A 17,371-nucleotide genomic window follows, 5' to 3' on the forward strand; every position below is an offset into this window, starting at 1 on the left:
ATAAAGTACACAAAGCCTTGTGGATATGTCTAATAATGTACTAGGAATCTACTTTGCAAGCTGTAAGACCATAGAGATTTGGTTAATGTGTACTGGGATGATCCAATAGCAGAGAGAAACTAAACTGGGCTGTTACCAGTAGTACATTCACAAAGTACAGACAGTAACTATTTCTTCCTCATGTCACAGCAGTGAGGATGAGAGGCTACAGGACAGCCAATGTATAAAACATGCAGCAATTGTTCTGAGAGGAAATTAAATACTGTCAGAAAATGCAACCAGATGCAATAGGTACCTTGAAAACACAGATTCAAAGGTTCTTTGCACAAGCTTTCCATGTGCTTGGTATTTTATTTTAGAAACTATTCTAAGTACAGGAATGCTGCTGGTACTGTGAGGTGTCTTCAGTTCCAACAGGGACAAAATTTGGCAGCCCATTCATTTGCAAAGAGTTATCACAGTTTCTCAACCTGTTCCCCACAGTGCGCATACAGCTTTCCAACATGTGGAAATTAACAAGTCAATAATATTCCTTAGTGTAATTTAACTGCCACAGGAATCATCAGGAGGCTATTAAAATTTTACAGACTAGGGAAACAGCCTTAGGAAAGTGCAATGCCAAGCAATGAATAGATTCTCAGTGCCTTCTTAGAGTTATTAACTCAAGTTGTACTCTTGGACCATTTGCACATGTTAATTCTCCCTTTTATCTTTGTTACAATCCCTGAGATTTTCAAATCCTGTTTTTTCTTAGCTTAAAAAAAAAAAAGGCAATGAAACTTAAACTTCACAGACAAGTGATGAAGACAGTCTCTTCTACAAACTCAGCTGTAGGAATAGTAACACTAATTTCCAATATCTGTTAAAGGAATATAGCTCAAAGCCTTCTTTTACATTAACCTAAAAACTTCATAAAGTCACAGGAGGTGGTGGTTTGATTTAAGAACACTGCAATTGCTACTTACAATCCAATTATTGATGATACTACTCCCAAGCTAACAATCAGTGCTTTTTAAAGCTTATGTCAGCCTTGTTATTTGTACTTTATGCTGTGCAGTCATCCACAGAAGCTGTCAATTAGCTTGATTCCTCTTCCCTTGTTTTAACAGCAGCTCTGTGATGTTTGAAAAGAGAATAATTTGTCATCAGTGTGAAAGAGGTTTTGTTCTTCCCTTTACTGTTATCAGTAAAGGGAAGAACAAACAGTTCCATCCACATCATGTTCAGCAGTTTGAACTCATAGGAATTTCCTCATACATACAAGGGTTTAGGGTTAGGGTTAGGGTTAGTGACTCTCCAGTAGCAGCTTTTAACTACCTTGAATACACAGCAATTAGACTGCGGCAAAATACAGATGGATACCAGGTTTAAGTGCAGTTTAATACAGCATCAAACAGCATGTTGATGCTACACCGAAGCAGGGTAATACATACAGATTTTTGATGCAGATTATAATAGCAGGACTGTCAGCAGCATAAAAAAATTCACTCTGGAACTGTACTGGCATGACCCCTTTTAGCTGCAGGAGTTACATTCTTGTATACAAATGTTTACACGACTAGTTCAGAAGAACAATGTGCAACAGCCGCAGATGAGTAAAAAAAGGGCAGTGGAATTCACCTGTGATTTTACTGCAGAAGATGCTGATGAAATTTAAAATCCAGGATGTGCACTAACCAAACCCCTGACTGGGCTTGAACCCCACGCAGAGCTGGTGAAGCAAAATGGATTACTATTTGTCTCAAAACAGCTCCTGGAAAAGCCAAAGTCTAGGTGTAACCTCTAGGACAGGAAGGGTGGCCACACACAAAACATTGGCCCAGCTGTCTCTAGTCCAGGAGGCAAAGGTTTCTTAGTATCATCAAGGAAGCAATGGGGATAAGATAAAGCCTTTTTTGCCAGATCTAAAATAGATGAGTCAGCATCAGTTTAAAGGAAATGCCTAGATTTGAAGTCTAACACAAGAGTTATTAATTTTGTAAAAGAAAATTCAGAAGTTCAGATTGATAAATTATTGGTAAATTCTAAGTCAGCAAAACACACACTTAAGTGAAAATGGCAGAGAATGAAACTGAACCAGTTTGTGCCTTTTGAGACATACATACAAGAAGTTACTCTAGGCAAAAAAAATCTGGTTGTGAATCAATGACTGAATGCTGAAACTGCATTCCTGTTGAGCGTAAACACAACTTGATTTCTTTCATTTCTTGTGCTGTAAAAACTTGTTTGAACCATCTCAAATTATAAAAAAGCTCATCTAGTTTCCTATGACAATTAGTATGCAAGTTTCTGAAAACCTGAGATATGAAAATCATTACACAATTCTTCACCCATCAGTGTAGGCAATCCTCCCTTTCCTCTGGCAGTTCCAAGAAGATAGAAGGAAGGCAAATACCAAGATCTGGGAAAAAGAGAACAGTCTTTACTCCTGAGAATTTTGGAAAATCTTCTAAGAGTTTAATTCATTAAGTCATGTATAAAAGCACATGTATGAATTTGAATTCAGAGCAATTGCTAGGCAGAGGAATAAACTGCAGTGCTAGTAAAAAGCACTGATTGATAAATGGATGATGGAATTTTCAAACTGTAACATTAGATACTTACATACTTACTCAGTTGCATGAGCAAATCCTCTAACTTCTGTGAGATTACTCTGAAACAAATCCTCTAACTTCTGTGAGATTACTCAGAAGCACAGCTTGAAAACCAAACACGCCATAAAAAAATCTTTTCTTTAGAAGGAAGGTGAGCAGCTACTTGTAGAATTTCCACATAATGCATTTTTCAAATGCTGCCCCCTCTGATTTCTACTGAAATAATTTATATAAAGTTAAGAGCACATAAAGATGTCCTTAACAAGACAAGCAATCTGACTGCAAAAGTAGCTATCCATTCTGCTGGTCAGACACATTTTACCTGATAAGTGTTCACAGCTTGGACATTAGGAAAATGCTACATCTCAATGCATTACTTCTATTTCTAAAGAGGAGGAGTTTAACATGAACTTTAAAAATCCCATTTTAATTTAAATTTTAATATGCTAAATTATTTAACAATTTCAATGTGTGTACTGAGTGCCACAGAAGAATGAATATTCCATATTATAAAACTGGAATGAAAACCCAAACCTGAAGTTTGAACTATTATAGTGCATATCCTGAGGTTACTACCCACCCAGTGTATTGCTGCATTACACGTTCTCTGCTGATTTAAGTTCTTGTTACTGTTAATGTTGTAGTGATGCAGTTCAATTTTAAACACAGGAGAAAACAGCAACAAGTGAATTAAATTTTTGCTGGAAGAGTTAGTCATGAGTTACACTTCTTTTCAACAACTGAAGGTAAAGTCAAATGGATGCGACAGACAAACACAAGGCAAACAAAACAGAATGGTAAAGTGTATGAACCCAAACTTCTGTAAAAGAAGCTAACTTACCTTCAAATCTATGAAGTCTGTTGAAGAAAAAGCAATGCCCATATATTGTGTTCATTACAGAGGAATCCCTTCATTAACACGACATAAGCACTATTTTGTTTCACGGGCTCATGAAAAAATTATGTATTTTGTGCTTTACGTTTTATCATCACATGCTATTTCCAGTCATAGTGGTACTATGAAATGGCTTCATTAACAAATGAGGAAGTAACATATCCTCTCTCCATCAGATGTTTGCCAAATGGTAAAAAGAAAAAAAAAAAAATGAGGAGGTATGTTCTTAAGCTTCATAGATATCATGGCAAAAAAGGCAAAGCTTAAATTGACTTTAAGAACATTATATTTATAGTTCTGAACACATGTTCATGCATTTTACAGCTCTCCAACAATGACATATTTAAATTTTACTGTAATTACAGAATTTCTCCCAGAAGCCAGAAAAGTAAATAATTTTAAAGTTTTTGGTGCTGATTCTTGACAAAATAACTGTAGCCTTTAGCAGTATGATGTACTTAAAATTATTGAGTCATATCCTGAAGTGCACTGAAGCAGCAATTTAACAGACGACATAGTGGAAGGTCTGCATGGATTAAACAGCGTTTCATAATTATTTCCTCAGTTCTCTTTCTGGAACATTTACCTTCACTGATGTCTGACACCTGGTTCCAGGAGTTAAGAGTTATTATCAGAGGAGTATGGCTTTGATGTCTGGGTCAACTGCAGTGCCAAAGTGGAAAAATACATCTTTGCAATGTGCAAGGGCAATTCATACTGGCTACTCTGTAAGAAGTCCCACCTCTAACAGTCTCTTTTCTCTCAGAAATCCCTTACCTTTCCTTTCACCCTTCCAAACCCAGACTTTTATCACATCTAACTGAGAACACATCATAGATTCACTCTCATAAAATCATATTTGTTTCTCCAAGATCACCATATATTGCAAAAAATAAATTGCATTTCAATTACATGGAAAAGAGCACCGAAACAGGGCACTTGATTAAGCACACTGCAACTTTTTTTTCCCTGTGAGCTTAACAGCACCCGACAAGGTTTAAAAAACAAAAAAGGAAAGAAAAATTTACACTTCAACCTTCACAATGATGCTGATTAACTTATGTATAAATTCTACAACTTGTCAAATCATCTCAGTTTAGCAGGTACCTATTAAGGATAACAATACCGATAGCTGCCATTTAAGGCACCATTTTTTGATTCTGGGATGAAGATTTACCATTCTTGATACCCAGCAGGCATTATGTTCTCAGTTCTTGAGGCAGCCTTTTTGGATTTAATACTAAAATGATAGGGTGAACCGGGGGAAGACACAAGTGACACACTTTAGATTGCGGTCCTAAGAGCACAAGAGACTCAGGACATTTCAACATATTAAGCTCCCCTTACAGTTTGAAGTTGTTCCTGAAGGCAGTATTAACCTAACACATCTTATGCTGAAACAGATAAAGAGTACAGAGGACTATTCCACCTCAGCAAAAGACAAGGTACTAAGACCAGTTTAATGGGATTTCCTGTGCTTTCCTACCTAATTGTGCCTCAGGACTACAAAAATATGTTTTAAGTACATAAGAAGCTTAAAAGAACACATGTATTTTGAAAACTAAACTAATGGTTTTATTTAACAAAGTTTTTACATTCTACCTTGGTTTAAAAGCCAGGATCAACAAACAAATGGTACGTTCAACAACAAATTTATCTAACTACTGTAGGCTTAACATGGCAAGTTAAGAACATGCCTGTAGCTGGAACTATGTCTTTTTTATTCTAGATTATGATATTCACTCCTGGATTTAAAGATGGATCTTCCATGTAAAGACTAGTTCTAAAAAAACCTAAAGCATTCCTTTCCTCCTCAGTATACACATACAGTATATACACACACAAAACAACTCTCCTGGCAATGATGCCTGCTCTAAGTAAAAATAAAATATAAAAAATAATTGAAAAATATAAAATGCATTAAAAAAAGATGCTATGCATGTACTAATGTCAACTGTGTAACAAAAACTGTCACTCATTCTGTACTATTCTAGCAGGTGGATGCAGAAAGAACATTTGCATTTACTTAAGTTTGATGTTTTATGCGTTCTTTAGACTTAAATTGACAATGAACAGGCTTGTTACTATAATCCAGAAATTTCTAAAATTGATCCAAATATATAGATATTTTTAAACACAAAAGCAAATAATTCCAGAATCAGGTTTGTGACTCAAGTTTGTTCAACAAATTAAACTTTCCAAAACCAATACATTTGTTTCCTGAGATGGCTGGAAGTCATGTTTCAACTTCACATTACACTGCAATTAACAAAAATTATTATGCACAAAACCAGATGTTAACCACAGCATACAAGCACACTTACAGAAGTCACCTAATTTCAGTGTTGTGAATTACCGGGTTAATGTGTTCAGCTTAACAAAGCTCCTAAAATATTCTTTATACATTACAAAACAAGGATTTACAAAACTTTATTTTATTTCCAAGTTATTTCAATCTAAAAATGCTGAAACATAAAAAATACCACTTCCTAAAAGACTTTACAATAGAAGGCTAGCAACCTGGCATGAGAGAGGTAAGTATATGGAAACTTTTAACAGTCACAAATCAGTCGCTGGTGATTAAAGAACACTTTGTTCTTCAGAGCTGGTAGGCACTTCCACATAGCCAGAAATATAAGTTTTCCTACCACTCCTTTTGCTTCCCATACATAAAAATATCCAATGCACTTAAAAAAGGTAGGATAAAAGGGTGGACATGTGGCGAAATAAAAGTATTATCTAAGGTCTTGATTATTGTTCATCTTGTGTAAGTGTAAAGATTCTGTCCCAAAGTTTTCCTGACAAGGTGGAATTATTTGGCCTTTAAAAGTGTTAGCTGAAATACCTCCCTTTTTTACCAGTACATGTTGTTTGCTCACTGCTGTATTGCTGGTTTATGTCTGTAACAGACACTGGCTCTAGGCCAGCCCATGGGTCCTCAAGCATTGAAGGTCTGTAATAGTTTTCCACATCATTAGACACTCTTTTCTCTCTGCCATGCGCTGTACCAAATGGAGTAGATGTCCTGGGTGATCCCTTTGGAAAAAAACCATCAGGTAAAGAAACATTTAATAGTCTAATTCAAACTTAGAAAAAAATGTAAAAAAAAATTTAAATGTTTCCTTCTACTGTAGCAGAGCTCTGAAGCTGATTATTAATTTTAATTACTACACCTCACTTGCATCTTCCTCAGGAAATATTAACTATAATGTATTTAACTTATAAGTGATGATTTACCAGGATGAGAAAAAAGCCCCACCCACAGTCTTCTCCCAAATACTTGTTTACATCACTCTGGCATATAGCTGAAGAAAAGCAGCTCATGCTATTTTTCATAATCTGTCAACAACATGTCTAAAAAAAAACTGAACAACAAAACACAGAGTTAGAAGCTGAGGAAGAGTTGACAATATTAAAAAGAGCAGAAGTCAAATATTAAGTACTTACAGACTGAACACAGCATTCTACAATGCAAACAGCTACAAAGAATTCATTGAGAAAAAAAATCCTCTTTTAACCAAACCAGTGTTCTGTGAAATTTGAGAACCAATGACTTTATTCTATATACAATCTCAGCAGTAATCAGTGATTTAGTGGGTATTGGCTTTTGCAGGGAGCTTTTCATATTTGATTTTTTTTAAGATCAAGGATCACAACAATTGCTCCTGTAAAGCTGCCACAAGTCTGCAGCTTAAAGAGTGCTGTGACATAAAGGAGCTCCTATAATCATTTTCACCTATTAGCATCATCCATTTTTCTCCTCAGATTCACTCCTCTAAAAGGTGAAGTTCTATCTAAATCTGTATTTATTTAAATTGTTTTAACCTAATTTAAGCAACCCATACTACAGATACACAGTAATCGCCAAGCATTCCCATTGCATTCTGTATGGTAAGAGCAACAGGATGCCTTGAGGCTGGTTATCAGATTTTGTAAAACAGGGTAAAAGCACTTGATTAACGGCTGCTTTCCCCCACAGCCCAGCCACACCTGAATTTCTGGATCAGCAGTGACGGTATTTGATTTTGACTTGTAAGCCCTAACAACATCTATGTAAACAGATCACGTGAAACAATTTTCTGAACAAAACTGAGATATGGTGCCATTAAGTGAAAGACCCAATGTTTAGCCAGAATAACAGATTTCACTCAAACAGCTTGAACCTATTTCTGCTAACGTGCTGTGGCAGGAATGTGTTGATGTGTTTCCAGCAAGAACTTTTCAGAAGCTCCTGAAGTTTGATGACAATGGATACATGATCAAATGTGGGAACATCCATGTCTTACTTATAGAGCACTTGTTTCTAATTATTCTTTGCAGCTAGGTTATGTAGCTAAGAGGATGACCTCAACACACAAGAATTTCTAAAAGGTGGTGAATTACTATAATGTACCAAACCCCATGAGGGCCAGAGAATCACCTCAGAATACATCTAAAAACTCTCTAAAGGGCATGGAGTTTCCAAGAATAAGCTGACATGCTCTAGCAACAGTGAAATTTATGTTAAGTACTCACATTTAGTAGTGAAACAGCAGTACCCAATGCATTCTGTCCTAAATAAACACAAAACCCCATCATCCCTAAACGACTACATTTAATGAAGACCTTTTAACTTCAACATTGTAAAACAGATTGAATGTGGAGCTCATTTATTGCTGTGTTTAATCTGCAGAAGGCAAAAGAAACATGAGCTGATATAACAATCTCCAGTATTCAGGGAGGGAACAAAATAATTCAATGGTAAGGCTCAACTGTATGGATTTATTTAATTATCTTTAATTTCACTACAGTATGATGCAGGTCATCAGTAACACTGACACTACACTAACATTTTAGCATTTTTGAAATATAGGAAATTTATTATTCTGTAATACAAGATTGATAGCCTTCAGTACATGTTAAATTTAAGCATGTAGATTATTTAAATTTAGAATACTAGTCATCACATGCTTTTTCCCCTCTGAATATTTTTAGGGACTATAACCAAAATGTGATTCTATACATTACAGTCCTGTGGAAAAGGAAATCTGTTCTACCTGTACAGGTGAAACCATTCAGTACAAGAGGCACTATCTGGTACCAAAGATAGCTTTAAAAAACTTTCTATTAGTTGTCACTTATGCCAACAGCATTTTCTCAATGAACTTTCCTTAAAAAGAGTCAATCCATTCTCAGTACTTTTTCTCTAGATAACAAATCTCTCTTTGGAGTAGAAAACAACAGCTTTTAATGCTATTCATGAAGAAGTTACTGAGTGGAGTAATATTGCCTTGAAATTGGTGACAGTCACTCCCTTTATCAGCTTGCTTCACCTGATGTAATTACAGCTATTGGTATATGCACAAACCACAAAAACCACAACTGTACCATTTCAAAAAGGTGGCATTTGTTTTACTTTCTGTAACAATTTTTGATCCATACTATTCCATAGCTGCTGCTAGCAGCTAGTTCAATAGTTCCTGCTAAATGTACATTACCACTAAGTGAATTCTAAGTGGAGATGAGAAATGCAACGAAGACAAATCACAGAATGGTTTGGGTTGGAAAGGACCTCAAAGATCATCTAGTTCCAGCTTTCCTCCCGAGGGCATGGACAACCCCCACTAGTCTGGGCTGCTGAAAGCCCCATCCAGCCTGGCCTTGAACAATGCCTGGGATGGTGCATACACAGCTTCTCTGGGCAACCTGTTCCAGTGCCTCACCGGCCTCACAGTAAAGAGCTTCTCCCTAAAATCCAACTTAAACTTACTCTCTTACAGTTTAAAGGCTTTCTCCCTTGTCCTGTCAATACAGGCCCTTGTTTCCAGAAACATGTTTTCATAAAATATAAAGCAGAAGCACCTCTGTGGAAAAAACAGAAAGTGCTGTAAACTACTGGCCACATAAAGGTTGAGTAAGCCATTTCAGAAAAAACAAGCTCAGTATGTTTTTCTTCAAGTTTTCTGTTTGTTTCAAAGAATCAAAGTCTTTAAGCACAAAATGAGTACAGAAGGCTAATGGCATGACATTAATAGAACACTAAAGTGCAAACATAAACTGTATTTTGGATTTTCTAATACAATTTTAAAGGGCCACTTAAGACTCTGATCTCAAAAGTGACTGTAGCATCATAAATGTCAAAGGCACTGGAGTTCACTTAACAGGATCTACAGAGGAGAGGGGACAATGCACATTCCTCACAAGAAACCTGATGCTTAGAAAATGCAGAAAGGCTTTCTACCTGAATCTGTTTATGGCCTCACCGGCAGAGATCCTTGCCCACACCAAGGCAGATGAGGACTCATGGTTTATGAGACTAACTCCCTCTGTGATTGCCTCTACTGCCCTCCCAAGAAGAACAGTTCACGTGTACGAAGTGCAGACTCACACATTTCTTCAGTCCTGGGCAAAGCTACAAACATTGAATACTTTTTGAGTCTTTGGAGGAGTTGCCATCAGGCCAGTGCTGCTAAACTACACACAAGGTCTAAAGAGGGAAAGGGGAGAAGGGAAGATGTTGTGACAGTCTGAGACTGGATTCAAACTTGTACCTTTATGTCATGTTTCTTACCTCAGAATGTAACCTGACTTTATGTCAGGCTTCCTACATCAAGAATGTAGCCTATAGGAGGGTTCCCATCCTCAGGTGCTGACATGAAACAGTTCTGACTAAAACTAAAGACAAAAGGATTCCTGCATATTCTTCTTCTCAATTAATTCTAAGGCAGTGTCGTTGGTTGACAAGGAAGTGAGTTTTTCGGGAAGTTACTGCCAAACCAATCAGTGGTCAGATTTGAATACTGACACCCGGTGTAACCACAGAAGACATGGATACGCCTCTGAGAACACAGGGAGGGAAGCAGAGAACTCCCAGAGGATTTTCTCTTTCCTTCCAGTCAGCGTGGAGTTTGGAACTCCCCTGCCAGCCACAGGCTGGGTGGGGGAGGGGAAGCCATGCGGCCTAGGCTGAGGTAGGCTAAGTGCCGCGGACAGAGACGGGGAGACGAAGGGAATGGAACCAGGCCGGCCCCTGCAGGACGGAGGGGTGGAGAAACACTGGGATGTCCCAGGCAGACCGGCCCCCCGCCCAGAGAGAGAGAGCCTGTGCCACCTTGAAATTTGATATCATGTGCGGGCAGCAGGAAGGCAGAGGAGAAGAAGGGGGGGAAGGTGCACAGCCATGGGGGTCCGGGGCAGGCCGGGCAGGCCGCTGCGAGATTTCAGCCGTGCTGAGGGCGGCAGAGCCCGAGATTTTAACCCTTTCTTAGACAAAGAAAACTTTCCAAAACACTAATCCTCCTTGATCTGAAAGAGAAGAGACAGCCTGGGACCTGAGATGTCTGGAGAAGATGGGAAAGAATGCAAGGTAGGAAGAGATTATGGAGTGGCCTTTGGCTGGACTTTTCTTGTATAGCCATAGACTGAACCAATTTTCCTGTAATACAGAGACTGCATTTAGGGAGATGCAATGGCTTGAGCCAAGAGAGTGACCTGCTGCAGTGACACCATGTGCAGGAGTGAACAGAGAAAGATGTGGAGGGTGTGGTGGTGCCCTGTCTTCAGGGAAGAAGATCTCTGTTCTGAAGACCTTCACACCCAGATGATGTAAAAACGGGGGGGGGGAACTGTTGTCCCAAAATGAGAAACTGTTGGATTTTGGTACTTGGCAAAGCATCTTTAAAAGGAACCCTATAGCAGTTTTGGTCCATGGACGGTGGTGAGAGCACTGTACATGGAAGGAGGATGCCACGATGGCAGATCTTCTCCGGGCAGTGCCACATGTGACATAGAAACATAAGAGGTTTCAACTGTGTTTCCTGTGGTAGACTGTGGTACAAGAGAGACTCCTCTCTCCTTGATGAACTGAGAATTGATTATCTGAGAGGTGGTAACTTGACTGAGAATCCAAGGTTTTGTCTCATTGTGCTTTGGTGGAAATTGGGTGGGGGGAGGAGGAATGTTTTGGAAGGTTTTCATTCTGAATTTTGTGTGTTCCTTTTATTATATGTAGGTTCATAAAGTTTTATTTCTTTATTTCTAAGCTTGAGCCTGCTCTGTTTGGTTTCTGGTCACATCTCACAGTAGCCATTTGAGAAAATACAGTTTCATGGGTGCACTGGCACTGCATCAGTGCCAACCCATGACAGGCAGGCTTTGAAAAGACCACTTAACTGAACAGTGATCTTTTGAAGGGAAATTAGACATCAATGACATAAATTGTCCCTCCGTAATCTGCCGCAGAAATGCCACATGCTTGGCTTTTTCAAAAGGCACTGAGGTTATGCAATCTGTTGGCTTCCACACCAGGAAAGCCTCTGTTGTGCTGAAGAAAACGTATAAATTTTATTATAATCTCCTTCTCCAACTATAAGATTTCTTAGTTAACTGCATCATAAGAAAATAACAATACTAGTCCTCAGTGGACACCTGACAATGCAGTGCAGGCACATTAAGATTTTACTAATCTCTATTAAGATTAGAGATGTGACTTGATTATCATATTTAATCCTTCAAGTATCAATAAGAGCACAAAAAAAAATTTATCACTGTACTGCACGTGTCATTTGTTACATTTTTAAGGCTTCTCAAATACTGCATAAAGCCAGTTATATACATAAAGCTGTCATCCCTATGTGCTTTGCCAGTCACATGCTACAACTAACACAGCTGGAAAAAAGCTTAACTCATAGAACCTGATGTTGCTGGCTTTCAGGAAACTTCCAGTGCAAAGCAAAGACTTTAAAATGAGAGTCTGTTACCACAACAGATGCTCTCATTTCTGCTTAAAGGAGCTTCAGCTCTTTAACAGAGCACTCCTTTTCTCTGTCCGTGTCCCTGAAAACTCTGTGTGGATAGGGTGTGGACAGGGCAGCTCCCACGATGGACGACAACACGAGCAAAGTAATAACACAACGCACTTCACCACTGCATTAAAGAAAACTGATCAGAGGAAGGCAGGAAGGTGATTGCTGTCATTTAGGCGGGTGCTTAATTCTCCACCTTCATACGCCAGAATATGAAAAAGAAAGCTGCGCTTTTGTGTCTTCACAACCCGCCAGCCTACGACCCTCTTCCCTTTCCTCATCTCACAGCTGCCTGTGCTCTGTCCGTCCTCTCTACTGCGGGGGAATGGGTGGGGGAAAAGCTGATGTTGCCCAGTGAGGTTCAAGCCTCGCTCTTCCCTGAAAATCCTCTTGGCGGGTGGATGCTGCGCTGACAGAAGGCCGCGGTGTGCCTTCCCCCAGCGGGCTACGGGCCTTAGAAGAAGCAGTAGCAGCAGCTCCCTCCCTCCCGCCCTCCTTCCTCCCCGTGTCCCTCTTCGCCTTGCCCCATACCTGGAAGTGCCTCTGGAAGCCGCCGGGCGAGCGCTTGTGCTGCGGCGGCGGGTGCAGAGGCGCTCCGGCCGGGGACGCGCCGCCGTACGGAGCCGAGTATCGGGGACTGACGCTCTGTGGCCTGCGCGGGGTCTGCGCCCCCGGCGAGGGGCTCCCGAAGCGCCCGTGGAACCCGGGGCCTCGGGGCGAGAGGCCGCTGCCGTACGGCCCGGGCCGGTGGCCGTAGGGCGGCGTGTGGTGGGGGCTCCCGTAGCCCCGCGGAGAGGGCGGCAAGGGTCCTCCGCTGGAGGGAGGGCTCCGGAAGCCGCCGCCCGCGTAGGGAGGTGTCGGTGCGCGGAATCCCGGCCGGTACATGGCCGGGACGGGCCGGGAATGGCGGCGGCGGGAGCGGAACCTGTGCAATGGCGGCGGCGCCGCGTCCGCTCTTTTCTCTTCCCCCGCCTCTTGCCCGCCAGGCGGGCGGGCGGCAGGTTCCGGCCTCTAAACGTTCCGCGGCGGGAGGGCGAGGCGCCGTCCGTCCCATCCCGCCTGGAAGCCGGAGGCGGCAGAGAGGGCCTGGCAGCCTCACACAGCGACCCGGCGCGCCGAGCCCGAGGGTGTCTGCTCGCTTTCAGCTGAAGAGGAGTAATCTGGAGTAGGAGTCTCAGAAGATGCCTGGTAACTCAGGCGATGGGGCTCACGGCGTCCGTGGGCTCAGCGTGGCTGTCAGCGAATGCCCGCGGTTCTACAGCTGCTAGAAAACAACGAAATGAACTCCTGTAAAGCAAAGCGAGTGTTTACCTCACATTTCTTGTCACTTCAGATATGCTCATTGTGCGCCTTTGTTCTGGAGTCTGAGCCTGCAAATGCTACGTGTTGCGGCAGTCTCGATTGGAAAAACAGAAAGACATTTAAAGAGCACTTAATTGAAAGGATTTTCCTCAAAATCAGTTTGAACTGTCGGCAATTAAGCGAGTGGTAGCTCAGGCAAAGACTTACTCATACAAACTCGTGGCAAAATGCTATTTTGTAGTAGAACTTCACATTTAGCACAAAGTCAATTTAACAATGTTATTTATTACCATTCCTGCTCTGTTCTCAGGTACATATTAATGCAAATCCTCAACAGCTCTGTAAAAAATGGTAAAGTTTTTTTTATTGTTATTTATTTCTGCCAGTACAACAAAGCACTACTCGGTTTTAGGACATTGCAACACAGGAAAATTAAGAAGGGCTTTCAGAACAGCAGTTAACAAAAGTTAACTATCAAAATAAGCAGAACGTTTCTGTGCTTTATATACCACTCTTGCTTTTCTTTAGCTTTAAACAGGTTTTGGTTTGTTTTTTTACAATGTGTTAAAGTGTTTGTTTGTTACAACAAACACTAAATTTATATTCACAGGGAACTCACCTCCCCACTATGTTATACAATCTCTCTGTGAAAATGAAGCAATATCTTTTAAATTCTAAAATAGAAAGAGACTAAACTTGCTCATTTACATTTTTTGATAATCCTTTAGTCTGGAAGACTAGTTGTTTTTATTGTGCACTCAAGGAATGCCATGTCTACAGAAGACAGTGTATCAATGTAAGTTACCAAATTATCTCTCATTCCAAAAAAGCACAGTTCAATTTAAACCCTTTTCACACCACATGAATTAGAAATACATACTGTTGCAGCGCACATGTTGCGTTATACTGGGGTAATTGTGCTGATTACTTTCTTCTTGTTGACAAATCTTTAAACACCCATGTAGTACTTTTGATTGCACACAGCATGTCTAGTCAACAAACCTGTCATGTAGATTTTCTCTGTGTTCTTCCTCAGCATTTAGGCAGACTGACATGTGACATGTCTTAAGCCTGTGCTGTTCATCATGCTCGTTTTCAAGCAGTCAGAAGTTTCATCTGCTTTTGAGATACAGGAGTTGCCTTATCCTCACATATTTCTGACAAACAAATGCTGAACCTCTGTGCAGGCTTTTTAATCCTGTTAGACAAGAAGACACCATGATGTTCCTGTAACAAGCCTTCTGCTCTGTCCTAACACAGACTAAAAGTAGTCTGAGGGTACTTCGTTCAGGGAAGAATTGCTCAAAGTTCAAGCTAATCCTTCCATAGCTACACCCAGCTGAAGATACAATTTACAGTGTAAGTGATATTGCACCTTCAGTGACGGCGAAATGAGGGGAAGGATCTCTCTCGTGCCGCTGAGCGCGTCCAGTGCGGCTGCCTGCCTTGGTAAGCGCGGAAAACCCTTCGGGGTGCTGGTGGGAGGGTTTCTACTTTTATTCCACCTTGGCAATATTGAATGTCACGAGCTGGAATGTTGTATGCACACCGAGCTGGAAGTACAAATTTCCAGCCATCAAACAGCGGGATTCCCGCCGCGCACATCTGCAGGACGCCTCCCTGCTTTATGAAGTCCAGACGGGAGCGCTTCCCAGGAGCGGAGCGCACACCGTCCCGCCGTGCCGCGGAGCGGGCAGCCAGCCGGGAGCGGCACTGGGCTCGGGGCCGCCGGCCCGCGCGTGCGCGCCCCCGTCCCGGGAGATCCGAGGCTGTCCCGGGAGCGGCACGGGAAGGGGGCGGCGGCGGCGGCGCCTGCGCCGAGCACTCGGCGCTGTCTCGAGTGGTGGGGATGCTGCGCGCCGGGCTGGGAAGAAGGAGCCGATGTTGCGGAGGGCTCTGGAGGAGACCCTGCCCCGAAGCTGCCGGCGGCAGAGCCAGAGCCCTGAGCGCTGCCTCTGCCTCCCCTTCCCCGGGCAGCGGCGGCGGGGCGCGGAGCGGAGGCGCTCCCCCGGCAGGTACCAATCCGTGCCGCACCCTCCTCCTCTTTCTCTGCCTCCCCTCTCCCGCCGCGTCGGGCCCCTCTGGACCCCTCCAGGCTCTCAGTCGGTGCCGCTGGGGCGGGGGTCGGAGCCGCTTCTCTGGGGGGGGCGGGCGCCAAACGCCTGCGGGAGGTTCCTGCGAGGGGCGGGCCAAGGGGCGCTCCGTGCGCTGAGCGCGGCCCCGGGGCAGCCTCGGGGCTCGGACTTCGCCCGCAGGACACGCCGCTTGGGTCACGGAGCGTGTCGGCTCTCCTGGCAGCCCCGGCTAATGGCACGCCGTGTTCCAGGCCCGATCTTTTTGTAAGGTTACCAAAGTCTAACTGCCGACAGTTGTGCTTTTCAGTTTTTTGAGAAATGAAATTAAATTCAATAAACCAAAGCTGCAACAAATTGATCGTTCTCTGGCTTCTCAAGTTTCTCTGTTATTAAATAACAGAGAAATAGTAACAATAGCGTTGCTGGCACTAGAATAGGAGAAAGTTTGCAGTTCTGCCTCCTACAATGAACATCCCAAGTGTGTTCTAGGCTGGAGCTTACCCGCTGATTGTGAATTAGACCACGGTAGTGATGGACTTGATTATAACTTACTGCACGGATAAAGTGAAAAAATGCTGATTGTGCAGTCATGACCTCTGGAATTTAAAGTAATTGGAATGGAGTCTCTTAATTTGCATTGTTGCAAAAATTAATTGTCTCTTCTAGGTGCCCTCTTCTGTCACAAGTGTAAAGGAAATTTTTTGGAATATGACACAAGAATTGATTTCTCTTCTATGGAATGGTCTCTCTGCTGGTTGCTTATTCGTATTGTTAGGCACAGCCAACCTTGGAACAAGCTATTGAGCTTACCTAAAGAGTGTAAATCATACTGAGAGTGAGCGGGTCTATTTAGTCTTAATCAAAGTTATTTATGAAAGATACATATGATAGTCTAATTCACAATAAATTCAAGCATCATGGCAATTAAGAGTTTACACAGAGGATATAGTTAGAGCTGGGAGAGTGATCAAGTTACTGGTGTAAATAAAAGCAAACATGCAAGAGAAAATGTGAGTTTGCATTTTAGAAAATTAAGACTGTTGAGTAAGAATTCTAACAAAAACTAACTTCGGGTATGTGCCGGCTTAGGAAGCTAATGATGAAAGTAAAAACTCAGGAGATGGTTATAGTTAATGCTGATAAATTCTGATCTCTTGTGTTTGTTTATTATGTGGTTTTGTTTCTTTTTGTTCCTACAATAGATAATACTCCCTAATTCAGGATTCATGTACTGCTGATGTCAAAAGCCTTTCTACTACAGTTATTTCAGCAAATTAATGTCACACTGCATATATAATCTAGCTTATATATTTTTTTTTTTTTGTAAACATCTGTGTTCTTCTATTCTGAAGAGACTAACAGGTCTCTTCCTCAATTTTCAAAAGAAAACTTTTGATCTCTCATCTTTCTTGCATTTCTTCATCTTCACGGATATCTGTCTATTATTTACTGTCATTAAAAAAATTAAGTCATAATGGTCTGTTTGTCTTCAGAGCAACAATTGTGGTCTCCCATTCTGTTCCAGCTATGGAAGAATCCTAGCCCCTGAATGGAGTGTTAGATGATGCCGTAATGTGAATCATATGATAGTTAGTAAGGGTTCATCAGTTTTAGTTATGCATAAATACATATTCACAGCCTAATCTTAACATTTTACTGGCTTTTCTGAGAAATATCTTTGTGGATTCCTACAGCTTGACTGCAGGTAGAGAATGTGTTGGA

At 41.6% G+C, this 17,371-nt stretch overlaps 2 protein-coding genes across 5 annotated transcripts in view; one reads left to right on the top strand and one right to left on the bottom strand.

The window, feature by feature from the left end:
• Positions 1 to 5,039: 5,039 nt before the first annotated feature.
• MPLKIP (M-phase specific PLK1 interacting protein) lies at positions 5,040 to 13,245 on the bottom strand. The gene is made up of 2 exons (XM_009085302.4): positions 12,804 to 13,245; positions 5,040 to 6,525 (listed from the first exon to the last, which is right to left on the bottom strand). The coding sequence occupies exons 1-2, from the start codon at positions 13,155 to 13,157 to the stop codon at positions 6,322 to 6,324; spliced, it is 558 nt and encodes a 185-aa protein (XP_009083550.3). The 5' UTR covers positions 13,158 to 13,245; the 3' UTR covers positions 5,040 to 6,321.
• Positions 13,246 to 15,344: 2,099 nt separating this feature from the next.
• The window catches only part of SUGCT (succinyl-CoA:glutarate-CoA transferase), a 318,976-nt gene continuing 316,949 nt past the window's right edge, over positions 15,345 to 17,371 (top strand). For 3 of the 4 annotated variants that reach the window (XM_050971781.1, XM_050971783.1, XM_050971784.1), the window contains exon 1: positions 15,345 to 15,589. In XM_050971781.1, coding sequence (XP_050827738.1) covers positions 15,424 to 15,589 — 166 coding nt within the window. In that variant the 5' untranslated portion in view covers positions 15,345 to 15,423. The remainder of the gene's footprint in view (positions 15,590 to 17,371) is intronic. The other variant, XM_050971782.1, reaches the window with a different exon arrangement.

This window comes from Serinus canaria, chromosome 2 (assembly GCF_022539315.1).
Source record: "Serinus canaria isolate serCan28SL12 chromosome 2, serCan2020, whole genome shotgun sequence".
Classification (NCBI taxonomy): domain Eukaryota; kingdom Metazoa; phylum Chordata; class Aves; order Passeriformes; family Fringillidae; genus Serinus; species Serinus canaria.